The sequence below is a fragment of the Chrysemys picta genome, chromosome 5 (genome assembly GCF_011386835.1).
Source record: "Chrysemys picta bellii isolate R12L10 chromosome 5, ASM1138683v2, whole genome shotgun sequence".
NCBI lineage: Eukaryota > Metazoa > Chordata > Testudines > Emydidae > Chrysemys > Chrysemys picta.
Window position 1 is genome coordinate 54,210,745 of NC_088795.1, and position 27,750 is coordinate 54,238,494.

A 27,750-nucleotide genomic window follows, 5' to 3' on the forward strand; every position below is an offset into this window, starting at 1 on the left:
ATATAGTGATTACAGTAAGAGGTTTCCTACATCTGCATTGTACATTTGTCTGTGCAGGGGGCAAGTGTATGTGTGTACGTGTGCATGCACAAAAAGCAAAGTTTCAGTATTGTTAGGGCAACACTCCTACCATTGCATTAAGCATGGAACTCTATTGACATTAATGGTACTAGTACTGCTCCTTTTCTAACTTAGCTTCAGTCTCTCTTGTGACTTGTCATTATCAATCACAAAAAGTGACTCCACCAAAACACCCCTTTCCCACAAAAAATCCCAAAACATACTTTAGCATTCAAAGATGACAGAAGCAAGATGGGTCTCCGGCATTGAGCAGATAAATGCAACCTTTTAAAAGTCCATGTCTTGTTTTTCCAACATTTGGAAGATTTAAAGATGACTTACAAAATTTCAGCAACTTTAACTGAAATTGCTGAATGCCTCCAAATAGTTGTAATGTTCTGAATGCTTTTCAGCCCAACATTAAACCTACTGGTTTTTTTTTACCTCTAGGTCCTCAAAAGAACTTTTCTGATGTAGCTAATCTGCTTCTGATTTGAGTGATGTCCCAGCAGGAACCATGCTGGTGATGGCCTGGCCACCATGGAACTCTATTGGAGCACGGCACTGGCTAGGGACTCAGGTAAGTCACATTTGTTACAAAGGTTTAAGCATATTTTATGTTCCAAATGGTGTAAAATAATTAGGAGAAATAATTCAACAATTCCAACCCTACACTTCTGTGATATTGTAAGTTCAAAACTTTAAATTAACCTTGGATTTTTTAGATGACAAAATTGGTTTTCTTGTGTTTTTTCACTCCCCATTACCCATTCTTACCAGAATTATTCAAAGAATGCTGAAGGTTCTTAGTTTATTTAATTGTTATTAATGTTCTTTATTTAGCACAGCAACGTCTAGTATCAGTTTTATTTCTTTCTCGTTCACAGGTTTGTTATTTAATAACCCTCATGATCATTACATTGCTTACCCTAGACCAAAGGGTATTTGATGGAGGGAAAACAGCAGCTGAAGTTATTGCTGCTGTCTTGCTTGTGTCCTGTATGGACATATAGTGCTGTGCATTTATTTCAGAATGATGCAGTATGAATTTGAACTTTCAGAAGTGACACAATTTCTATTGTGCATGTACAAAAGTGGCGATTTTACATGGTTTATAACTTGGTAAAATCTGGATGGATTTTCATGGGGACAGTGAATGGCTGACCTCAGAACTATTCCTTTCTCAAACTTCAAGTTCCTATTTCAAACCACTGAGGTGCTAAAGCTGTTCAAAAGATGGTGGGAATTTTATTTTTTAACATAGCCAAAACTTGCTATTTTTCATTGACCTCTTTCTTGAAAACCGTGGCACTGTTTTTGATTAATCCTCCCTATGCTTCCTGCCCTCCCCCAAAAAATTAAATTGAGGCAGTCTGCAACCATGGAAAACTTCATCCTGAAAGGTTAACATTTGTCAAAGTTATAAACAATTGAAAATAGGGTGATCATGGAAAGGGTTAGGCAACCTTATAACAGACATCATGATTACTCTGTGTGCAACATCTCTCAGCAATGGTCTGAAGCAATACAGTTTCCAAGCAAACTATGCAAAGTTGGACATTGTCAATATTTGGCAGAGAAACTTCCAAGGAAAATCAGAGTGATGCAAATACACCTCTACCCCGATATAACACGACCCGATATAACACGAAATCGAATATAACACGGTAAAGCAGTGCTCCAGAGGGGGGGGGGGCTGCGCACTCCGGCGGATCAAAGCAAGTTTGATATAATGTGGTTTCACCTATAACGCGGTAAGATTTTTTGGCTCCCAAGGACGGTGTTATATCGGGGTAGAGGTGTAGTTAGTGATTCAGCAGTTGATTTTTTTTCTCTTTGACTGTTCTGATCCAGAGACCAAGTATATTATTAAACTGCACAGTGCTATGAAAAGTACTTGTTTTATGTTGCAATAGTAAAATCTGCTTGACCCACGTTTGGGTTTTCACGATACTTTTTGCAGAAGTAGAACTATTAGCCTTAATGTCCTGGCCAGACTCCTGTTTACATAATTACATTCTGCCTCCCACATGGGCCAGTTAAGCTAGTTTTGCAGCAGCCAGAGAAGGGACCAAAGATTTGGCTGTTTCCTTCAATTCATATCCCTAAATTGCTGTGTGACAATGCTGTGTGTTATTACCAGTTGAATTTTTCCTTAAAGATAGCTACCTTTCAATGGGGAGATGATTTCAGTATCTCCTACCTCCCTTTAAGAGGTATTGTGGAATATAATTAATGGTTGTAAAATTCTTCCACAGACTTTTTGACTAAAGGTACTAAATAAATGTAAAATAATATATTTAATAGACTTTATCTTTGAACCTGCAAGGCCGATCATTTTGTTTCTCAGAAAAAAGAGACTCTTCCATTATCATTTTTCCCCTTCGGTCTCCTATCCTTGCTGCAACTCTGATTTAGTATACTGTCATAATTATGCTTGTTCTAGAATTTTCTGACAGACTATAGATGATTTTAAACCTTCCAAGATCGAACTTTCTGGTGTTACTGAATAGTTACAAATCTAAAGCTGTCTGAAATATACTGTGAACTCCAATTTGCATCATGACATTAATACAATCACGGGGGAGATGACCAAAATATATTTGGAAATTAATATGACTGAATCATGTTAATCCTCAACAGTACTTTCCACCTCATTTACGGTTGTCTTGCTGATAAGATTGTCAACTTAATTTGATTGCAATGGACTAGCAGTTTGTATAGTTCCTTACTCATTTCTTGATTTCGAGTAAGTAGTTCAGATTGACCTATATCAGGAAAATAAATTAGTAATATTTTTGGATTCTATTACCACGTTAACTAAAAGTCGACTGTACCCCACCCTCATTCCCTAACCATCACTCCTCTGTCCCTTCCTGTACGGAAGGCTACAGGATCATAATGATGGTTAAGGAAGAAATGGTTGGTGTAAATTCAGAGCCTATTTTGGCCCTGTGACTATTCAAAGCGTTTGATAAGTGAGGATTGCAGAAGACCGCTAATTGGTATATTGATGAGATATGTTTGATATAGAGCTTGTGTCATAACTATAAAGGGAAGGGTAACAGCTGTCCTGTGTACAGTACTATAAAATCCCTCCTGGCCAGAGACTCCAAAATCCTTTTCCCTGTAAAGGGTTAAGAAGCTCAGGTAACCTGGCTGGCATCTGACCTAAAGGACCAATAAGGGGACAAGATACTTTCAAATCTTGGGGGGGGGGGGGGGGAAGGCTTTTGTTTGTGTTCTTTGTTTGGGAGTTGTGTTTGCTCTCGGGACTGAGAGGGACCAGACATCAATCCAGGTTCTCCACATCTTTCTAAACAAGTCTCTCCTATTTCAAACTTGTATGTAAATAGCCAGGCAAGGTGTGTTAGTTTTCCTTTGTTTTCTCAACTTGTCAATGTACCTTTTACTAGAGTGTTTATCTTTGTTTGCTGTACTTTGAACCTAAGACTAGAAGGGAGTCCTCTGAGCTCTTTAAGTTTGATTACCCTGTAAGGTTAATTTCCATACTGATTTTATAGAGATGATTTTTACCTTTTTCTTTAATTAAAAACCTTCTTTTTAAGAACCTGATTGATTTTTCCTTGTTTTAGATCCCAGGGGGGTTGGATCTGTATTCACCAGGAGTTGGTGGGAGGAAGGAGGGGGAATGGTTAATTTCTCCTTGTTTTAGATCCCAGGGGGGTTGGAACTGTATTCACCAGGAGTTGGTGGGAGGAAGGAGGGGAATGGTTAATTTCTCCTTGTTTTAAGATCCAAGGGGTTTGGATCTGTATTCACCAGGGAATTGGTGAAAGGTTTCTCAAGGCTTCCCAGGGAGGGAATGGTGGCAGCGGGACCAGAGCTAAGCTGGTAGTTAAGCTTAGAAGTTTTCATGCAGGCCCCTACATTTGTACCCTAAAGTTCAAAGTGGGGATACAGCCTTGACAGCTTGATAGATTGGTCTTCTTTATCTAGCAAAAAAGAGGAGAGCTGCTGGGTTGCCGTGGGCTCTGCTCTATGGAGAGAGACTGGAATTGTTGCTGCCTTGGAACTGGGATTGCTGTTAAATGATCTCTGGGTTCTCAGGGAAGTTTATGGCCTCAGGTGATTTCTTAACACTTCTTTATGGGAGAGAAAGGTTAGTGAATTGTTTCACATGTTGCATGCCTTAGATGACACCCTACTGTAGGAGCCTTAAAAGCTTGAAAAAACGTATCATACATTTATCCACAAGGGAGAATATAGTGCTAGAGATTAGCAAACAAGATTCAAATGGCAAATGTCCTACTTTTAAAAATAAATGGGGCTGGCTGATCCAGTAAATGAGTGATAGTGTTCTGCCCTGGGCTTTGTAAATTAATATGTATTAAGATGATGTAAGGGAGAGAGAATTATAAGAAAGTTCCTTTTTTCAAACAGTTCATTTAAAAAGTGAATTGCAACATTGGATGTGCAGTAATCTTGTAACAATGAGGACATGTTAATCCTTTATATAATTCTGTTCTGTATGCCATTTGAGCAATCTATTCTTCTTCTAGTATTTACATACAATACACTTCATTACTTGCTAGAAATTATTGCTCATTCACAAGATATATACCCACCTTTGCTGCAGCCTGGAATTTGTTTAAATGAAATGATATCTTGCGCCCTTTAGAGATTTGCACCTGTCTGAGAAATCTGGACATACAATTTTGCATACATTCATGCTATAATTGCACATCTCCACAGTTGTTCTCACTATTTAAGATGTTTTCCCTCTGTGTGCTTGTTTGGTGTGGTTTCTTTAAACAGTCTGGACCCTCGCACTGCTGAGAAGGTGCTTATCTATGTAATTAAGAGCATAGTTACTAGTATTAGACCTGGCATTAAATGGAGAATGAGATAAAGGGCTGTGTCAGGCTGCTGTCAGATATCAGCATGTCTGGTTGTGAGTTACTGATTCTCTTCTTTTCTCTCATTTAAAATATTAAGTCCATTTAAAAATAGATATACAGTTCTAACATAGCTACTATTGGCATTATTCCCTGGACAGATATATTCATAGATCAGTTATTAGCTAATCCCACAAATCAGACAAACAAAACAGAAAAATATTTGAAGTAAATTGTCCCTTTTAAGATGAAGGATGGAATTTTCAAAAGCACTTAAGTGACTTAGGAACGCAAGTCCCATTAAAATCACCCAAAACCTTTAAAAACAGGCTAACAAATAGTATTGTCGTATTTTATATTAATCTTATATTATTTGTATTGTGGTAGGGCTTATGTGCTGCAGAGATAAGGGCTCATTTGTACTAGCACACAACAGAAACATGCTCACTGCCTCCCAAAACTTATTACTTTCACATTTTAATTCCACTCCCTGAATATAATTTATAAATGGTATCAACTTTTTTTAAAACAATGTTTTGAAAAATATGCTATATTTAATTATGGAGGCCTTGGTTGTGACACTACACTTCAGGTTGAGTTCCATTTCACACTTAATGTTGCGATTCACATCTTTTACATACAGAATATTTTCCATAACCTCCCCAAACTTACAGCACTTTCTCTGTGAGCTAAAGAATGAATTAATTTTCAAGATTTTATAAGTAATTAAGATGAAAGCCTATGCTATTGTACAGGTGTAATTCAGACAGTTTAAAAAAAAAACTCAAAATGTCTGAGTACTTAAAGTGGACAGTAGCAGACCACAAATCTCAGTGATAAATAAATATGGTGATATTTTAAACAAAAAGAGCTCTGAATATGCTTGTAACTGTTTCCATTGCTTCACCCTGACTCAGACAATCTAGGCTTCAGAGTGACACAGAGTGACAGTCCTGGAATGTTGTTATATAAATCTGTCAGAGTTAAACTTAATTAAACACTGGGTTCTTAAAGAAATTTATCATCTGCATCAGGGTTTTCTTGGTTTCAAATGATAGCAATAATAGAATAAAACAGACTCTTCAAACATTCCTGATAGCTAAAATTGATTCAAGTTTCATGTGTAGGTTATATTTAAAGAGATTAAGATAAAATTAAAGTTTACATTAACAACAATTTTTGTATCCACTTGTTATAAGCTACAGGCAGGGTCAGTTCAACAGCTCAGGTAACACGTAAGATGGACTACTGTGATATCAGAAGTAACTAAACCAATTACCATCCTTTCTCTAGAGCTAATTTTCATGCAACAATTCTATGGGTTGTAATGGCTCAAAGATACAAGGGAGACTGACCACTGGGCCAAGTAAACTGTACAATGCTCTTTAACAGTTCTGTAGCTGCATACTAATTTGAGCATCAGTGCTTGAAAGACGACTCCTCATTACTCTTCTGCCTCAGCTCTGCTATGCACCAAGGTAGCACGGCTGGGGAAACTGAACTAGAAGCATTGAGGGTAACCTAGATTTGGCTCATCATTGCCCTTCCTTTCACACAGTTTCTGTCTCTGTAATATCCCCCTCTAAACCAAAAAAAAAAAAAAATCAATTGCAAATTAAAGGCCAGATTAACCACTACACTCCAGTTGCTTTGCACTGCTTTGAAGATGCAAAGCAGCTGTATATCCAGCTTAACTGTCCAGCAAGCTCTGACTGTTTTACTCTGGTGCATTTTGCCCTTAAAAGTTAAAAATACTAAATAATATCAACCTTAAATATACTACATATTTCAAACCATTAGAAATATAGCATGGTAGTTTCTCTTTGGGTTTCTTGTTTAGTATTGCAGTGTGAAATTTTTAATAAGCTGCAGCAAACCAAGGAACTCCCCAGACCAAAAACTGAGTTAAGATGAAGCTAAGATTGAAAGCAAGCATCAATAATTTTAAAGGTAAAACTCATGACAAGAATGTTGTAATTAACTCAAGAGCAAGCATTATAAATGCAGAGTTAAGATTACATGCAACAGAAATCCAAATATGTCAGGAAATACACATTGAAGTACTCTCACAATCTTAACTCTGTCCTATAGTGATATCATGATGGGAACCAAATGGAAACAGCTAATGTGCTTTTAAAAGTCAGTTCAACCTAATCTGGGACCCCAGACACAAAATGCCGCAATCATAATCATATGGCTGTTGCATGGTATCACTATAAGACAGTTAAATTGTGTAACACTTGATTTTAGACTAACTGCAATCTCTTTGTAATGTTTTTACTCTTAAATTACTAATACATATTCTCAGTCTTAACTCTATTTTAATGTAGGCTTTTTTGTATGGGACTAAATTACGCTCACCAGGGATGCAATCTGAGTAAGGCTATCCAACCATTCCACCTTATTTAGAGAACACTTCTTTTCCAGTATTAAAGTTATAATTTGTCACCATTAGTCATATATACATCCAGGTTACATTCTTAAAGCTCCAGTTTAGAATTCAAAATTATCTTGACAAACTGGAGAAATGGTCTGAAATACATAGGATGAAATTCAATAAGGACAAATGTGAGTCCTACACTTACGAAGGAATAATCAATTGCATAAATACAATACAGCCTTTGGATTTTGGGAGCAGATCCTGGCCTAAGAATTTGGTCAGCAATGTTTCTAGGACCATATGGTAAGGGACTTCACCTTGAACTAAGTCTAGTTTAAGTTTTAATACTAAGATGTATTTTATCTTTATTTCTTTTGTAACCATTTCTGACTTTAATGCCTTATACTTGTACTCTCTTAAAACCTCTCTCCTTGGAGGTAAATAAGCTTGTTTTATTCTTTAAATCAAAACTAATCCAGTGTTGTGAACTGTGTAGGTAACTCCATGTAGGGTGGCAAACTGTTGTATATTGACCCCTCTAGAGGGGCAACAGACCTAATATATGTGGACTGTCCAGGAGAGGACTGGACAGTGCAGAACACACATTTTTGGGGAAAATCCAGGACTAGAAGTGTGTTAGGGTCATTCTGAAAGTGGAAACCAAGGCTGGTGGAAGCCAGAGTATGACTGATGTCTGGCTTACAGGCTACAGCTATACACAAACATTCAAGGCAGTAGCAGAATGCTGTTTGGTGGTTTGTGAGGGACCCACGTGGGAGTTACAGCAGCAGAGCATTGTGAGGCACCCAAATGTGCAGGGCTGGGGTGACAGCCCCTCACTGGTCTGGGTTGTACCCCTGAATGTCAGAGGTATCTATGCCCTGTAACAAAGATTCCTACAAGAAAAAGAGTTTACCTGAGGAATAGCATAGTGATACAGCTCTTAATCACTTTTCACAGGCTTATACAGAAAAAGACTGAGCAGTTAAGGTTTCAAATAACCGGTGCAGAACCAAATTGATTTTTCTCTGCACTTACAGCACATCTGCAGGGGAGATAAAGCAGAATCTAAGAGTGAGAAATTGCTTGATTTTGGTCCAGACATTCTGTAGTATAGCTGCTCAGTCACCACCCCCAACACAGCTCACAATTCCCTTTCGATCCTGCAGCACTTCTGGTGGCACCATCCTGGTCAATAACTTCATAGCATACCTCACTGCCCTTTGCCTTTTTGAGAAAGGCCATTCTCTGCCACCTGGTCATGTGCTTCAACATCCTAGAGAGTCAGGGCAGTCCAAAGGGAATGGAGAGAGGTTTAGTATCCAGCTTGCCCGCAGAGACCTCCCATCCCCTGCTAAGCTCTCCAACTCCACACAAGCTCCTCCAAGGCAAAGCCTAAACTGAAAAGTCAAGCCAGGAACATAATTCCCAATACTCCACTGCCTCCAAAGCACAACTGCACATTCAAACAGCTTATACTGCACGCCCTTGAAATCCCAGTCTAGACTAGGGTTGCCAACTTTGGTTAAATAAATTCCTGGAGATTTAATTTAATCTTTAATTAAAGATCAATCTTTAATTTCTGGGGACTCCAGAACAATCCTGGAGGGTTGGCAACCCTAATCTAGACCTCCACATGCACACAACTTACCATCTCTGAGGTCTCCCCCAAGACTGAGAAGAATCTCAGGAAGGGGAAATCAGAAATACATGTTAAAAATGCTATCAGAGCCTCTGTGGAATAGAAGCAATAACTGTTTGGTTTTTTCCCCTACTCCTTCGGTCATGGCACCCATAGTGGCCAGACCATCAAGGACAGGGCCTTGTCAATAGCTGTGTGGTGGACTAACTTGAGGGGGAAGAAATAGAGAACTCAGGATGAAATGTTCTCAGACCTCATTGCAGACTCCTCAGAAACTATGGAAAACTACAGAGAGCTGGAGGTTGTTTTTGAAGTCTGAGATGGAGAAAGACAGGAAGCTACCCAGAGAAAACACTGAAGTGGCCAGGGACAGCGTCGCCATGGCAAAAAACACTAGAGACAGACCGGGAGATAATTCAGAGGCAACTCCTGCAGGCAATACAGAAGCAGAACGCTCTGCTGAAGAAGTGCATATTGTTTGTGGGCACGTGGACAATCTAGTGCCCTCAGCCAGGACCTAGCCATGTTCTGCAGCTCCTGGACAATACAGGGTACTGGGAACACCAGCATGTTTCCCACTGTGCTCCCAGAGCCATGTTCCCAGAGGCCAGGGCCCCAGCTCAGGGCAGCAAAAATAATTGCATAGGGACCCTGGCTCTTTTGAGTCATCTAATGCCCCTGATAATTTTGAGCCCTGAGACTCAGCACCAAAAGACAGATGAACAAGAAGAGACAGAGGGCAAGACTTATAATCACCTGTGACCTGGAGTCCCCCCCTTGTTGTGTGCTGCCCTCCACTGCTTCACTTTAAAACTGTGTTTCATTTTTGTTTTAATTAAAGGTTTATTGCTAGCTGTTATATAAGACATTGTTTAATAACCCATTACAATTAATTCATAAAAAAAATCTGCAATGTGGTACACATTCTGGTACACAGAAACTACTATGAATTTTACATGTCACAGGTTTTTACAAAAGAGACTGCAGTGTTCACAGTCTATCCCCTGCCTCCACCACCTGGGATAGCAGCTGGATGTTCGGTTGAACATTTTCAGGCCTCAGACTCAAAATAAGAGCAATAGGCATTCCTGACAGTATGGGCCTGGCTGGTTCCATTTTCTAGTAGACACCTTACTGGCTGCTCAAACCAAGGAAGTCTCTGCATCCCACCCTTCGTTAAAGCTTTCTCTGTTACTCTCACAAATGTTGTGCAAAATAGAACATGCAGCTATAATCTTAGGTGAGCTCTTTTTATGTAGCTTCCAACCTAGTCCATAAACAGCCCCCCCTGCCTTTCAGGTGACCAAATGCACATTTCACTGCCATTCTGCAACTACTCAGGTGATCCTTAAACTGTTCCTTCCCTCTGTCCAAATGCCCTGTGAATGGCTTCATTAATCAGGGAATCAGAGGATAAACTGGGTCTCCTAGGATAACTGGCACAATCTCCACAACATTAATGTCCATAGTGATCCTGGAGACAAAGTCTCCTTTATTCATTAAGGTAAATACAGCTGAGTTCAGAAAGATCCTACCATTGTGGACCTCCCTGAATTTGTTTGTGAATCTGCCATGTTGGCCAACCAGGCCTTGGACCACCAGGGAGAAAAACCCCTTCCTGTTTATAAGCTCCAAGCCCTGGTGTGGGTGCAAACAATAGGCACTTGGATCTCATCAGTTGTTCCAATACAGTTTGGGAACCCCATGAACACAAAGCCACCAATAACCTCCTGAGCATTACCCAGCTTTACAACCCAGAGCAATCCGGTGCAACACACATGCATGACAGTGGCACCAACTGTCAGTCTCTCTATGCCAGATTGGCTACAGACTAGTAATATTCGGGGTTGGCCAGCTTCCAGAGGGCAATGGTGACCTGCTTCTCAATGGGTACATGCCACTGCATGTTGGTACTTTGTCACTGCAGCTCTGAGACTTGCATAGCACAGATCTAAAAAAAAAAAAAAAAAAAAATTGCCTTTGCCATCCTCAAATTTAGTCTTCCCAGGTCTGCAGGCTGATCCTTTCCCACCAGTTGACACTTGTTTCTGAATCCAGCAATGGCGCTGCACTGTGTGAAGCTGCTTCAGGAAGAGTTCATGTAGTAATAGTTACCTGGTGTCATTCTCATCTTCCTCTGTCTGCTACTGAAGAAGCCGCTGCTGCAGCCACTTCATCCACTCGGTGCAGCAGGCAAAGTCCAAAACCAAAGTCACTTGGCTCTGAGAGCTCACATAAAGTACAAGCAGCCTCTGTGTCTTCACAATTGCCAGCAATGTGGCGCAGAGCATTATTTACTCCTGGGGGAATTCTGTGCCAAAAAAATTAAAAATTCTGTTCACAATATTTTTAAATTCTGCATATTTTATTTGTCAAAACAACAATATAATCACACCAGTTTCAATTATTTTGATCATTTATTTCAAAATAAATGTCAGCAAGTATGTCTGTAGCAATAGAGACAACAAAAAAGATTCAGAAAATGTTTTTTGACAAATAGATTCCTTACTAGGCATATTAATACAGAGCTCTGAGTAATAATTAATTTAAACTACAATACAGAACCATATTTCCCACACTCCCCAGAAGCAGTGCAAAGGCTTGGGGGAGTCAGAGGTAACGGAGAAGCTGAGGGAGAGGGAAATAATTGCTGGGAAGGAGCCTGGGTGTGAACTTGGAGGGTTGTTGGGTATGGATGGGGAAAATATGGAACAGGTTTTTTGCAGGGGTGGGGAAGGACTGTTAGAGAGCTTCCTATATGCAGACCCTGGCCTCTCCTATTCAGTCAGGCACATGTGTCCCTCCATTTCCACTCAGACACCCACTCTCCCCAACCCCATGTGGCCCTGCACTCACTCTCCCTGTGCCCATGTGTCTCTTGGCCCCCCACTCAGCCACCCTCTGTGGCCCTGCACCCCTCCCCTGTAACCATGTGGCTCTGTGCCTCTCTCCCCCCCTGTGGTCCTCCACCTCCACTCCCATTCAGCCCTGCCCCAATCTGTCCTCCCCCACTAGCCCTAATGATCCCCTGTTTGATCCCCCAGCAGCCCAATGCTGTCAGTCTCCCCATAGTCCCTCTCTCCTGACCTGGCGTGACAGGCACTGCGAAGAAGGCTCTCTCTCTTCCCTAGCTGGCTGGGAGCAGCTGCTGTGTTCTATCACCAAAGCACCCTCTGGTTCTGCAGCAACTTTTCAGCAGAAGCTTTTTTCTGTGCAAAAAATTAAAAATATGCACAGCTCATGCAGTGGCACAGAATTCCCCTAGGAGTTGTAGAGGTGCAGACTCACCCCTACAGCGCCTCCTGCTGGTGACTTCCGGGAATTAACTCTTCCAGCATCCTGGAGTGCCCTCTGCAGGCCAGTGGTCCACCTGTCCTCTGGCCCCCATGTCCCACCCTGTACCCCAGTGCCCTTTTACCTGGGGTGCTGCCCCCTGGCAGTAACCCCTCAGTCTTAGGGTCCCCCTCCCCAGGAAACCCCCACCCACTATTCCCACCTCGCCTCAGTATAAGGCTATTGCCAGTCATTGTCTAGCCCCATGCACTGGGGCAGACTGCAGTATCAGCCCCTCATCATAGGCAAGGTTGGGTTTGGACTGACTGCCTTTACTCACCCTCAGGCTACCCTTCTGCAAGCCCAATACCTAGGTGGGCCTAGAACTAGGCCCTGCAGCCTGGGGAGTTACTGGCCTAGGGCTTCCCAGCTCCTAAGGCCTTTCCCCAGCCCTGCCTCACTCTAGGTCCCCTGGGTGAGTTCCCAAGCAGCCAGGCCATCTCCTTCTTCAGTCAGAGAGAGGCTCCTGACTCCCAGCCTTTTATATAGGGCCAGCTAAGGCCTGATTGGGGTGTGGCCCAGCTGCAGCCACTTCCCCCAATCAGCCAGGGTTTTGCTCCCTTTCACAGCCCCAGCCCTCTGCAGGGCTTTTCCAACCCCTTCAGGGCTGGAGTGGGTGTTCACCCCTCTACAGAGTAATTATTGGGTACATGCTGGCTGTCAGCAGTTTGCAAATGGCGCTAGCCTGCCCTGAAAGAGAGGAATCATGGGAGTTTTTGAATTTGACCCCACTCCCAGAATTCCACTGGCTTCCACCTGCCTTCTGCTACTCATCCCACATAGGGTGACCAGACAGCAAATGCGAAAAATCAGGATGGGGTGGGGGGTAATAGGAGCCTATATAAGAAAAAGTCCCAAAAATCAGGACTGTCCCTATAAAATCAGAACATCTGGTCACTCTAATTCCACAATATTCAGTGAGAAAAATCCCAGAATGCACATATCTCAGCAGCAAAGCAAAGGATCATGGGATATGCTTGCAGAACGCCAAGTACAGCTGATTTTTAAAAGAAAAAATTCCACTTAGGCCAGATACTCTATATCTGTATTTTAAAAAATGAGTTTAAAAAACCTCAAATAATTCATTTCAATTAAGTTTATTGGCTACATTTGACTTATCTGTAGTTTATCAGGGATATAAACCAAGTAATCAAGTGAAATGAATGCCCAGAAATCAGTCTACCTTAAGAAAAGCTAATCTATATAACGTGGTGGTGTATTTGTAAAACTTTAACAATAACACAGAAATGACTCCTCCCTGTCACAGGCATCTGTGATTAAGGAAATGATAATGTGAATATGACATGACCTTTGAAATGCAAACTGGGAGGTTATAGTGAGCATAGCTTTGGAAACATTGCTGAAGTCTGCCAGATTGATTAACATCTGTGATCCTATTGACACTAAGCCTGGTGTCTGCCTTTTTTGACTTCTGCTTAGCTCTTGCAGACCAAAGGATGACATACAAATGCAGGTAGGAGAGTTAGAAAAATATACCTTCTGCTGCAGCACATTAGTTTGTTTTGTCTTTTCAAATCTGCAAACCTATTAATCTATAACTGACTGCGCCACTACAGATTTGACATGCAGTATACTGCTATGAACTTAGAACATACTTTTTGAAAATATCTGGTTATCTATATAGATTCCAGAGACCTAGGGGAGGGTTTTATTTAAGATGCATTAAACATTAAACTATTGTATTTTGATTGTTTTATGATTACTATGTCCACTGAACCATGTGGTTAACTTGTTTTTGTGTACTGTGTTGTCTTAATTTTATTCTCCCATTTCTAAAAATATCACTGTGAATATTATTTGCAATATAGAGGTAGTAAACTCTTAAAAAACACATGTATTTATGACTATTTAATGGGAATAAATGTAGATAAGTAGCAAAGCAGAGAATAAAGCAAACAGGTTATAAATAATAGATTTCAGTTAGTTAATTTCTGTAGCCTGTATTCATTCTTTGCAGAAGGTAACATATTGAAACATAAAAGCATGTAAAAAAGTAGAGCCTTGTGAACCTTTTCTAACAGAACCTGACAAGTGCATTGAATGTTATCAAACTTAGCCCAGTTTAGAGCCATCCTTTTCCCGTCTAGTTTACGATAGGCTTCCTCCATCCTGCAACAGGCTCTGGGATATTGCCATTTAAGGTATTTCAGGCCATGCAAGATAAGCAGTCGTTGTAGCAAGATCCAAGGGAGTCTTTTGGATCCCAGTGTTGCTGGGAGTTATTTGTGGGATAGGAATCTTTGGGAGAGGGAGGGGTTTATGATTTTGAGTAGAAACTATGCAAAAATTGATGAATTTGTGTGTTTTTCACTCTAAACTAAGTGAAACTTGACGTTTGTGTGTACTCTGTACAGGTTATTATTATATAATTCCATATTCGGCCAATATATATAGCTTTGGACTGAGTTGTGGTGTTTAGATGCTGCATGTGATTATTAGAACTGGGAGCACTGGCTATTGGGAGTCTGAAAGAACAGGAAGGAGGGGGGAGGAGTTGAGGAGGCTGGGAGAGTTACAGAGTGTGCAGCTACAGCTTGGTAAAGAGATTTCCACTGTAAATAAAGTTCTGTTGAAGTTTGTTAATACCTTGCCTGGTGGATACAACATTTTGGCGACGAGGATCGGATCTTCTGCCTCTGAACCCACCTGCACCCTTTCTGCAAAGCCCAGGTGAGCCTCCAATTGCTTTTACTGTCTGGATCCATATGTTTGAGACTTATCCGCTTGCGATCAGTGCTACAGAGATTTCTGAAGTAAGAAAGCGTGCTCTGCTAATCCACTGCCTTGGAGCAGAAGGGCGGCGTATATTTTACACTTTTCCCCTTGCAGATGATAAATATGAGACTGCATTAAAGAACTTTTTTGTGCCAAAAGTGAATGTAGTAGCTAATCGCTACAGATTTCGCCAGCGTGAGCAGAAACCAGGGGAGACTATAATGCAGTATATTGCTTCCCTGAGGAGTCTGATTGTAACTTGTGACTTTGGGAATATGGCAGATGAGATGATTAGAGACCAGCTCATTGAGAAAACAACCATGCTTCATGTAAGAGAACGCTAACTTCTAGAAACACAACTTACACTAGAAAAAGCAATAACCACTGCTACTCAGATTGAGTCAGCTACAGCTGAAGCCAAAATAATGAGCAAGGGTACAGGAGGCCCAGTCCAGGCTGTGACTACTTTGCAGAAAAGTTCACTATCACTGCAGACAAACAATTGCAAAAGGAAAACTAATGAAAAGCCACTGAACCAGCAAATGCAAAATACAGTAAAAGCATGCTTTCGCTGTGGATCCCCACAACATCTTGCAAGCTACACAGGATGTCCAGCAAAAGTAGCTCAGTGCAATCATTGCAAAAAGATTGGGCATTTTGCTAAAGTATGTCACAGTAGCCAGTTCAATCAACAGGTGCATGCAGTTACAATACCAGATATTACTGTGCTGAGTGTAGACAAAATCACTACTGCACATATTCCAGAACAGATAAAGTGCACTGTAAATGTTTCTGCCATACCCTCAGGCAAATCACACTCTATTCAGCCAATGTTGGACACTGGCTCAGCAGTATCTATACTACCTGATTCCATCTATTTGCGTTACTTTAAAGATGTGCCTCTTACTGAACCCAAACTTCACTTGGTATGCTATTTGAAAAACCATATTCCAGTACATGGCTGCCTGCCAGCAATAGTTACTTTTGGTGATTGCTGTGTAACTGCGGAGTTCTACATTGTCCACAAAGGCACTCCTATCCTTGGCAGAGATTTATTAGCTGCTTTAAAACTCAGGGTAGTTAATGGACGAATTGATCTTCCTCAGCAAAGCACTCTTGCGGTACACACACCAGTTTCAGCTGGGACCCAACTCCAGGTTGAGGAGAAATTCGGCTGTGCTTATGGGTTTCTGCATAAAGTTAAAATGTGGAATAATGTGATGCCTGTACGACAGAAATTACGGCGCTTACCATTTTCAGTCAGGGAAGCTGTTTCAGAGGAATTTAGAAAACTTGTTCAAAAGGACATTATTGAAGAGATTAACTCCTCGGAATGGGTTTCACCTATAGTAGTGACGCAGAAGAAGGGTGGAGACATTCGCCTTTGTGTGGACTTAAGGGAGCCAAATAAAGCTATTGTGATTGACAGCCATCCTCTTCCACACATAGAAGAAGTATTTGCAGAACTCCGTGGAGCAAAGATGTTTTCTACTCTTGATTTGCAGAGCGCATACCACCAGGTTATGTTGCATGAAGATAGCAGAGACCTCACAGCATTTATTACACGAGGGACTATTTCGTTTTAAACATGTTCCATATGGTCTCGCATCAGCCCCAAGTGCCTTCCAAAAAATGATGTCATTGATTCTGAAGAATCAACATGGAGTTCAGTGCTATTTGGATGATATTATTGTGTTTGGAAATACTACTGAGGAGCATGACAATAACCTGCAGTCTGTACTAAACTGCATCAGCAAAGCAGGCCTCAAGCTCAATAGGTCCAAATGCAAATTTAGACAAACTGAACTCTCCTTTCTGGGGCATACAATTTCACAGGCTGGACTAAAACCTGATCCAGATCATATCCTGGCAATTTCCAATGCTCCTTCTCCAACAGATTTGCAAACCTTACGTTCCTTCTTGGGTCTTACCTCCTAGTATGCAAAATTCATTCCCAGTTATGCTTCTGTCATTGAACCGTTACGAGAATTACTATGGAGAAGTTCAACCTTAGTGTGGACAACGGATGCACGAGCTAGTTTCGAAAGGGTGAAAGACTTGATTGTACATAGTCCAGTACTTGCACTATTCAGTCCCGCATTGCTCTCAATTGTAACTACTGATGCTTCTGATTATGGACTTGGGGCTGTCCTCACACAACTTCATGAGGACAACACAGAGAGGACTGTTGCATTTGCTTCAAGGACACTAAGTAATGCTGAGAGAAAATATTCTACAGTTGAAAAAGAAGCACTTGCTTGTGTCTGGGCTACTGAAAAATGGAGAACTTACCTGTGGGGCCGCACGTTTAAGTTGCGCACAGACCACAGCCCTTTGACGACGTTGCTCACCATGAAAGGACTGGGAAGAGCAGGATATCGTATTGCTAGATGGTCTGCAAGACTACTCTCTTTCAATTATGAACTGGAATATAACCCTGGAAACGAAAATGTGGTAGCTGATTGCCTTTCTCACCTGCCTTTGCCTTCACCAGATGTCCACCGGAGGATGAGGATGTAGTAGTTGCGCTTATTACAAGCACTCTTACTGCAGTTACAAGAGAACAATTTCAAGCTGCTTGTTCAGCGTGTCCAATTCAACAAAAATTATGGGAATTTCTGACAAAGAGATGGCCCAGTAACCCTAAAAACCTTGACCCAGTTTTGCTGCCTTATTTTAGAGTTCGGGATGAACTTTCTTTGCTTGATGGCTGTGTGCTATGAGGTGCACACCGGCTACTTGTGCCAGAAGGATTACAGTCAAAACTCATACACCTGGCACACGATACTCATCAAGGAATTGTCAGAACCAAACAACGACTACGGGATGTGTATTGGTGGCCAGGGATGGACTCTCAGACTGAAGCATTTCTGTGTCACTTGCCAAATGCATGATAAGATAGCAGTGACATGTACCCCTCCATTACAGCCTGTTCCTCTTCCTGAATCTGCATGGGAAAAAGTGGTGATTGACATTGTAGGACCCTTTGATACTGCTCCAATTGGCTGTCGTTATGCCATCACTTTAATAGACTATTTCAGCAAATGGCCTGAGGTAGCGTTTACATCGCAAATTTCTTCTGCTAAAGATCCTCTCTTCAGTTTTTAGCCAGGAAGGTAACCCCAAAGAACTGGTTTCAGATAATGGTAGTCAATTTACTTCCTGGAGTTTGAAACTTTTCTAGCAGAGAGGAACATTTTACACAGGAGGTCATCCCTATATTACCCTCAAGCCAATGGGGAAATCGAACGGTTTAACAGAAGTTTGAAAGAGAGTTTGCAAAGAGCTAATCTGGAAGGGTGATTGTCGATACCCTTCACTACTGATTTCTTGCAAGCATACCGGGCTACACGACATGCGCAAAGATCACCTGCAGAGTTACTGCATGGGAAACAGCTGAATACTAAACCGAACATTGCTGGATTGTTAAAGGCAGGACATGATGCCCCAAACAAGGATAATGTGAGAAAGACAGTTGAACAGAACCAAGCAAAGTCTAAGGCTTTCACAGACAAGCGTCGGGGTGCTAAGGAACCAAAGTTTGAGTGTGGTTCCTTTGTTAGAATACGAAAACCTGGAATCTTACGCAAAGGGGACCACAAATTCACAGCTCCTCTTAAAATCATAGAGAAGAAGGGACCTTACACCTATTGACTTTCTGATGGGCGGGTATGGAATGCTTCTTATCTTGCACCTGCCTATGCACTAAGAGGAGATTATGCCAACACCCAGTCTGCATTGGATGACTTCACCGTAGAGCCAACACAACAAGACATTGCACTGGAACCGGGGCTTGAGAGATGGCCTGTCAGATCCAGATGACCACCTGCCTGGACGAGAGACTATGTTATGTAGTATCTACAGTGTTTTCAGTGTAATATTCCTGCCAACAGTATAGTGTCTTGTTTCATATTTGTTCCTGTGGTTAGAAGAACAATGTTTATTTTAATTTGGAAAGTTTCTTAAGAGAGAAGGGAATGTGGTGTTTAGATGCTGCAGTGATTATTAGAACTGGGAGCACTGGCTGTTGGGAGTCTGAAAGGACAGGAAACAGGAAGGAGGGGGGAGGAGTTGAGGAGGCTGGGAGAGTTAGAGTGTGCAGCTACAACTCGGTAAAGAGATTTCCACTGTAAATAAAGTTCTGTTGAAGTTTGTTAATACCTTGCCTGGTGGATACAACATGAGTGAATACTTTTAGAGGTTTCATTTGGTGTAATTACTTTAGCACAGCTCAGGAAATCTTTTTAAAGAACAGTAGGAGCTGAAAATTGACTAAATCCTTATATTCCCAATTCCAATAGATTTGTGAAAGTGTATTAGGTAATGTATAGTGTCTCTCATGTGGCTCAGAGGAGGCATACCTGACTAGTATAAAACATGTAACACCCATAATATGAAACAGGGGAACTCCTCTGCCTGTATTTTTACACTGATTTTATAAATGGATATGGGCTGGTACTTTCATTTCTTCTGATACGATAAAAGCAGAGGTACATCAGTATTGTTTAAATAAGCCTCTATCCTTTTTTTTTTTATTAATTGGAGATAAGAAGCTGGAAAAGAGGAGGGGAAGAAGACTCAGTGAAATCTCAGATTGCAAAGCTTTACATTTCTTATGAACATGAAACCAGTTTTAAACTCCTGTTCTGTGAGCTTGCTGTTACAACTTACACTGTTGTTTAGGTTTGATCTTTGACTGATCATAGCATGAACTGTAAGTGGTAAGTGATTATCAATTTTATGATAAGCTTTGAGAAAGATGACTTGATCTTTTGTGGTTAGCTATCTTGTGGATGTATACTCTAGGCCAGGGGTTCTCAAACTGGGGGTCGGGACCCCTCAGGAGGTTGTGAGGTCATTACATGGGGGGATCGCAAGTGGTCAACCTCCACCCAAACCCTGCTTGTCTCCAGCATTTATAATGGTGTTAAATATATTAAAAAGGGTGTTTAATTTATTAGGAGGTTCGCACTCAGAGGCTTGTGATGTGAAAGGGGTCTCCAGTAAAAAAGTTTGAGACCCACTGCTCTAGGCAGTTTCAATAACTTTTCTCTTCCTTCCATTTTACTATCCTGTGCAAGACTTTGCTGATTGACTTATCATAAGTAGTGACACTTAACCTGTGTACTTGTCCTATAAAAATAATACTGTTAATATTTGTTAGCAATTAAGGTGTTATGTAATTATACCTGAATGGAACATGGATTTATGTTTATACAATGGGATGACTGGAGTATACTCAGTGTGCAAACTATAGCTGCATACCTTCCTTTTTCAAGTTTGTGTGCTTGTTGCTAGAGAATGTGTGTGGAACTTCTATCAAGTTCTGTTTTTTACATATTTCTCTCTTTTTTGGGGGGGGGAGGGGGAATTGGAAGAACATAAAACCCACTCATCTCCTGCCCTTACAAAATGACTCTCAGATACATGACATTTTATGTATGCCTGTAGCTGATTTTGCATACCGTATTTTCTGGCGTATAAGACGACTGGGCGTATAAGACGACCCTCAACTTTTCCAGTTAAAATATAGAGTTTGGGATATACTCGCCGTATAAGACTACCCCTCTTCCAACGCACACCAAAAACAAATTAAAAAAACATCAGATTTGATTTCAATATGGTAATTTTAATTCAAATGCTTATGACATGCAGGTACTTAGCAGGAAAACTGTCACTTATAAACATAAGGCTGTTTGTCATCAAACATGTAAACATAAAACAGTGCAAGTGGATTAAACTTTTCCTAATTCACTCTAAAGCTGAAAGGAAGGATAAGACAATAAACCCATGGGAGCTGCCATGCTGTTTGTTTTCTAAGCTGTCAACCAAACTGGAACTGATGATGATAGGAGGAAGATAACAAACAAGAGAGAGAGAGCAAGTGCCGGGCAAGTCCCTGGCGAGTTAGCAACGCCCATCATAACTGCAAGCTACGGTATTTTTACAGATTTTGCTGGCGTGACAGTTTCCCTTTAAAAGCCTTCAAAATCCTCCTGTTCGTCATCTGATATCATAAGTACATCAATGACATCTTGTGATACATTTGTAAGGCAGTCATCGTATGGATCGAATTCCGTATCAGATGGTGTGGTCTCAGCTTCGGCTTCCTCTTCATCTTGCCACAAGTAGTCGTCCTCCATACCATCTAATGAATTTGATATGCCACACTTCTTGAAAGACTTGATTACTGTTTCTGCATCAATATCATTCCAGGCTTTTATGACAAACTTGCACAAAACATCCAGCTGTGGAGCACGCATGTTTCCTCCTTTTGTGAATGACTTTTCGCCGCTAACCATCCATTCATTCCACTGTTCTTGAATGCGATCTTTAAATGGCTTGTTTAGGCACACATCCAGTGGCTGTACCAATGATGTCAATCCTGCAGGAATAACTGCCGCATCTGTGTTTAGTCTTGCAAGCATTTGCTTGGTGCTGGGAGTTAAATGAGCCCTGAACATATCCCACACCAGTAGACTACATTTTTGAATAAGTCCACCTGGTCGCCTGCTCCATACATTATCAAGCCATAGCTTTACCCCTTCTTCATCCATCCAGCCTTTTTCATTCACATGTACAAAACAACCAACAGGGAACTTGAATTTCGGCATTGTTTTTCTTTTAAAAATAATCATTGGTCTCAGTTTGGCGCCATCAGCTGTGCATCCTACTACCACTGTAAAACTGGACTTCTCATGTCCTGTTGTTTTAATTAAAATTGTTTTTTCACCTTTTTGATGGACAGTTTTATTTCCAACCATATCAAAATTCATTGGAGTTTCATCCATATTTCCAATACTACTTAACGCATAGCCATGTTTAGTGCACTGTTGTATTACGTATCGATGGAAACTATTTACTTTGCTATCAAGATCTGCAGGTAATTTTGGGGCAATTTTCATCTTTTGCCTCAGTACCATATTATGCCTTCCCATGAATCTAGTACACCAGGATACAGTGGCCTTAAATCTGTTGCTGTGATCTGGGTTAGATTTGGCCCACTGAAGTGCAAACAAATTTATTTTATTTCGTGTCACTACATAACCGTTTTGGCGATGCTCATTCACCATGTCTGGTACATGTTTTTCGAGTTCTGGCCAATGTGGAGTGCCTCTTCTTAATGCACACTTACCCCTTGGCATACTCTTTAATGCTTTTTCATTTGCTTTCCAGTCCCGAACCATCTTTTCTGTTACTCCATATTGTCTTGCAGCAGCGCAGTTATTATGTTCCATGGCAAAGTTTACAACTTTAAGTTTGAAACTGGCTTCATATTTCTTTCTTCTTGCTGGTGGAGCCATGATGGGGTTTTGACTGTTGGACATTTGTATACTGTACTGTATGTACTGGTGCTATACTGTATGAACAGGTACAGATACTGGTGCTGTACTGTATGTGGTACCCAGTATACAACAACCAGCCAATCATGGCAAGCGATGTACCTTACCAGCGATTGGCTGGTTGTTGTATACAAAGCCTGCTTGGATTGGTCAGATCTCCCTGCCTGCCCAGCCCTCCCTGTCTCCAAGACTATCAGAGCGGTAGCGCAAACACGCCTCTTTCACCCGTCTGGCCCGCCCTTGTATCCTATTACCTCCTTCTCTGCCTCTCAGATCTCGCACACGCGCGCCTGCGCCGCTTCACTGCAGTCCTCAGGAGCGAGATCTGAGAGGCAGAGAAGGAGGTACGGTAATAGGATACAAGGGCGGGCCAGACGGGTGAAAAAGGCGTGTTTTTCTGGGCACAGCGCCGCTCTATCTCTTTTTTCCATACCCCGGGCGTCCCGGACACCTGCAGCTTGCTCCACCCTTCACTTACACCTTCCCGGTGAGGCGCCCCCTCACCTCGTCATCGGGCGGGGATGCGGCCGCGGCCGTTTTTGAGCTCCCCGCACCATATGCGGCGACCGCAGATTCTCCAGTCCGGCTTGGAAGTTTCAGCACCCGCCCTATAAGACGACACCCGGCGTATAAGACGACCCCCGACTTTTGAGAAGATTTTCCTGGGTTAAAAAGTAGTCTTATACGCCAGAAAATACAGTAATTCAAGTAACACGTGAATATTGCAGCTCTCATTTTAAATTGTGTGAGAATTCAAGGCACACAGGTTTAAGTGAGGACAAAATATTCTTCTTAATATTCAAGATGGGAGAACTACTTGTCAATAATGAAAATTTATTTGCCACGTATATGTGATGCTTTTTAAAAATAAACTTGCAATGCCCCCTCCCTCCCCTGGCTCATCAACAGCCTGCCCCTGACTTGCCTTCTGTGTTGGGTCTGGGAGAGGGACCCATGCAGAGCTCTTTTGCTGGCTGGAGCATCCCTCCTAACACAGGTGGATTTGACAGGGGCTGATTGTGTCCCTTTATGCCACAGGTGTGATGTAAAGGGTAAAGCTGGTCAGGAATGTTCTGACTTTATTTATTCTCCCCTTCCCCCCCCCCATGCAGATTTTTCTAACCTGAAATGTTTTGTGGAAATGTTTCGTTTTCAACAAACCTTTGCCAAAACAGAGGCAGGATTGTGACAAAACCTGCCTTGTTTCCTGCCAGCTCACTTGGTGGCCTGCTGGGGACTCAAGGGCTTCCAGGTTCCATGGCTCAGGAGCAGCCCTGCCATGCACACTCTCCCAGAGCTAGCAATTGGAAGCCCTGGGAACCCTAGCTCAGGCAAGAGCTCTCAGAACTTCTGGCTCTGCCCTGCTCTGCCCAGGGGATTCCAATAATTCCCAGGCACCACCTGGGCTGCCCGGTGAGTCTCCAGGAGTCAGAGCAGCCACCTGCTGCATTTCATAAAGAAAGGAAATTGGACTGATACCGTTTGATTTTTCCTAAATGATAAATTTTTGATATTTTCTGTCTGCAGGAAAAATTGTATTCCAAATCAGAACAAAGACTTCTTTGAAATTTCCTACTAAATGGAAATTCTGATTTTTGATTAGCTCTGTTTTGAGAGGCCACACCAGAAAGACTCAGGTCCACTGATTTCAACTAAGACTTGCCAGGCTGCACAACTGGCAGTGGTAACCTGCTCAGCTCCCGGGCAAAGGGTAAGGAGGCCAGCTTAAGAAGCCTGAAAGTTGCACTGTGGAACATTCAGTGGGAAAGGCAAAGAAATATGAGTTTTCAGTGCAGACGACTTTTGTGTATGAGACAACTGATAATATTAAGTCTGGTATAAAGAACTTCCAAGAAAGACTTTCTGTGATAGAACTCTGCATGGGGAGCATTGAGGATAGGGTAGTGACACCTTGTTCTTAAAATTGGAAAAATCAAACAGGATTTGTAAAGATCCAGGAAAATTTTTGAATACAGAACAAGAAGAATGGCCAAGACTGGTATATCTTCCTAGAGGAGAAGGAGGAGATATGCTGTTATCTATAAATAGCTTCCTTAAGGAAATTTTTGCAATAGGAGGATACTGGGTCTGTATTTGTATTATAATCCACGTTGTAGCCCTTTACCAACCATTCCAAAAGCAATGGTAATAAAATTCTTGAGATTCCAAGATTTAATATTTACCAGTGAAGAGTACTTTGTACCTCCTAAGGTAAAAATAACATTCTTATCTGATGTCTAGAATAGTGGAAGCTGTAGTGCAAACAGGTGCGTATGTTTATAACCTTGTGTTGTCTAACTTTGCTGTTCATCTTTTCCTGGAACTGTACTGGTGCTGGACCAGTAGTAGGAAAAGTGAATAATTCCTAGACTAGACATGCACTCAGAAGAAAGATGCAGTTTATTCCAATAAAATGACTAGGGCAAGGATTTTCCTTTACTCTATGGTATCTTGCAATCCTCAGAATTATTTACGGGAATCAAATTAAATTATTCTGTACCCCCAAACAATTTATAGCTTACCTGTATCTTCTGGCAATCAATATGGATCTCCACAATTCACTTGTGAGTGCAGCGGACCACCATGTGTTGAACCTAGCAGAGAGGAGCAGATCTGAACTTGAAAAGATTGCTCATGTTTTTAACATCTTAGATCAACTTAAAGATAGTTTACAAAGAAAATATACCAATGTTTTAGAAAGGCTGTTGTAAGAGAATGTGTTTCTAGTTTATAATTGTGATTTTTAAAAATTTAAGGATATGCTACAAACTTGGGCCCCAGTTTTGTTAATACTTATGATCATGCTTAACTTTACATACATGAGTAGTGCTACTGAAGTCATGGAACCACTCATGTGAGTAAAGTTAAGTGCTTAAGTGTTTGCAGGATCTGGAAGTTTACAGCCTACACTGGCTCACTAATTAAAATGTTGATGTTGGGAGGAATGTTTGAGGTCTATCCCAGGTTATTGTTGGAATGTTTCTGAGTGGATGGCACCAGCTAGTTGGCAGGCTACCAAAGAAAAACAGTTTTCTTGTTAAGATGTGTTTGCGCTTTTATAGGCTATGTATGTAATCCTTCTGCCAGATGAAGTCAGCAGCAACAAGAGCCGGGTTCAATATCTAGGGGTTCCTCTCAATGCTACAAAACAGAACTGCCCCTAGCCCCCCATCCATTAATCTGGAAAAACTTACCACCATACTTGGGCACCTCTAAGCGGCAAGACTTCCCCACTTGCAGGCACTGAGTCTGTGTATAACAAACAAGAACTTTTATTAAAAGGGAATGGGAACCCAGCATTAGTTTGGGAAAACACTATGACCATATTTGAAAATGTGATTATAAGCCAACCCCACCCCATAATGCATTCAGCAGTGTCCTTTGCCTCAGTTTCCCACCTTTTGGTGTGAAAGTCCAACAAACAAATGTCCCTTTAGCACAACACTCCCTTCTCCCTCCACTGCTCCCCACTCACTGTTAGCTGTCCTGGGTCGGCAAAGACCCAGAGTTCTAAAGTGCATTCATGTGCGTTCACTTCCTACCCCTGGAGGGAGGGGAAGCATTGACCAATGCCTCAGCTGCTGCTGACACTTCTGCAACTGATGCACAGTTGCCATTATTCACTCTGCCGTTGCTGCCTGCTGCTGCCGTCATTCACTCTGGCACTGCTGCTTCTCTGCTGCCACTTGCCACTCTCTACAGTGCCACATTCTGCGGTTTCACCACTTAACCTAGCTCTCAGTGGTTTCAGTTCTCTGTAATTTAAGTGAGTAGTGGGGAACATCACTGTTAGTGTAGGCTGGGCAGTCTCTTGCACTGCAACGCTGTCTCGCAGAAGGCCTAAGGCTCAGCAGCCAGACCTGGTTATCAATAATTTCGGTTTGAATGAGCACTGAACAAAACAATGACCAACAATTGAGACTAATCAGCTCTGTCTTTAAATAGCGGAGAGGTGGAAGGTCAAATGGTGTCTAGGACTCTGAGGCAGAGCCCACACCACCAGGTAGCAACACTATCCCCTCTCCCTAAGAAGCCTGGCATTTTCTTTAACAACTCTGCATCTTAGGCCGGGGACGGTGGGGACTGGTGTCCAAAGTCTACCAGCTTCCACATGCTGCCCACCATTGCTTGCTAATAACAGGCATTTGGTGAGGGATCAGTTAAATCCACTTTACAGGCAGCCAGAGAATGCCTGAGCCAATGCAGAACGTGTGGGCGTATTTTTAGGAGGGACTATGGTACCTTTATAGCACTCTGTGAGCAGCCAGTGGCAGTGGAACCCCTACAATTCCAAGTCAGATAGAAGTCTTGCCTCTTAGAGGTGCCCAGGGGTGGTGTTAAATTTTCCCAGATTAGTGGATGGGGGTGTGAGCCAGCTCTGTTTTGTATTGTTAAGAGGAACACCTAGATATTGAACCCAGCCCTTTTTGCTGCCGACTTCACCTGGCAGAAGGGTTACATCAGTATCCCTCACAAACACATCTTGAGTAAATCATTAAGTTGGGAAAACAATTTAGTTATATTTATGGGAAATCACAATTTGTATAATGACTCTAGACATGTTAGATGTACAAACTATAAAGGAGAAACACAATGAAAATATTGGCAATTAAATGATACCTTGGTGCAGAACAATGAAGGTCGAGCTGCAAATTTAAATGAAAGATTCTGGAATATGTAAAATTAAACTTTATGGGATATACTTGTAATGCTACTGTATCAATTAGAAGATAAGTTATTGGAAATGGTGAGCAATTTAAAAGAAAGACTGTTTGAAAGAATTGCCTTCCTTGAAAGGAAAACTAAAAGACTGGAGGCTCTCCTGAAGTGCAGGAAAACAAAAGCAATATAGAATGCTAATATATGTAAGGGAAGAACTCAGTACATTGCTGTGTGAACACTTAGTGGCCAATAAAGCTAGTCAAAAGAGCTTTATTTGAAAAGGGCAATAAAGCTGACAAGATTTTGGCTTATCTGCTTAAAGGAGAGCTCATAAGAAATATATTTGTCAAATTAAAACCAAAGAGGGTATGAAGCAAAATCTAAGAATTATTAAATGAGCTTTTTGGGATTTCTAGGCTAATTTACATACCCCACAATATGTAACTATCTCAGAACAGATACAACATTATTTAGAAAAAACAAAACTACCTATCTTCTCATCAGAAGATACAATTAGGTAAAGGGATATCCTGAGCTAAAACTGAAATTGAAAGTGTTGTAAACAGCCTAACTTTAGGAAAAATCTGGGGACAGATGGCTATATTGCTACATTTTAAAAAACTTTCCAGCAGTAAAAGCCCCTTTATTGAGTAAGAGCTATTGAAAACTACACGAGAAAAGGGAGTTTCCCAGGACTAATGCATCATGCTACCACTACACATATAGGAGAAACAC

The 27,750-nt window shown here is 41.5% G+C and overlaps 1 protein-coding gene and 2 long non-coding RNA genes across 5 annotated transcripts in view; 1 reads left to right on the forward strand and 2 right to left on the reverse strand.

The window, feature by feature from the left end:
* The window catches only part of IL15 (interleukin 15), a 74,588-nt gene that overhangs the window by 14,713 nt on the left and 32,125 nt on the right, over window positions 1-27,750 (forward strand). For 2 of the 3 annotated variants that reach the window (XR_006174427.2, XM_005284314.4), the window contains exon 2: window positions 511-640. Coding sequence is in view for 2 of the 3 variants with exons in the window: in XM_005284314.4 (XP_005284371.1) it covers window positions 578-640 (63 nt within the window). In the remaining variant the exon portion in view is untranslated. Of the gene's footprint in view, window positions 1-510; window positions 641-13,515; window positions 13,749-27,750 lie in introns of those variants that run through there. The other variant, XM_024103431.3, reaches the window with a different exon arrangement.
* LOC135983644 (uncharacterized) lies at window positions 9,765-12,824 on the reverse strand. The gene is made up of 3 exons (XR_010601360.1): window positions 12,555-12,824; window positions 12,029-12,150; window positions 9,765-11,252 (listed from the first exon to the last, which is right to left on the reverse strand). It is a non-coding gene; the product is annotated as an uncharacterized LOC135983644 (long non-coding RNA).
* Window positions 22,740-27,750, reverse strand: part of LOC112059236 (uncharacterized) — a 73,323-nt gene continuing 68,312 nt past the window's right edge. Inside the window, exons 8-10 of the long non-coding RNA XR_010601361.1 lie at window positions 25,548-25,602; window positions 24,876-24,947; window positions 22,740-22,961 (exon numbers count right to left, since the gene is read on the reverse strand). This is a non-coding gene — a long non-coding RNA (uncharacterized LOC112059236). The remainder of the gene's footprint in view (window positions 22,962-24,875; window positions 24,948-25,547; window positions 25,603-27,750) is intronic.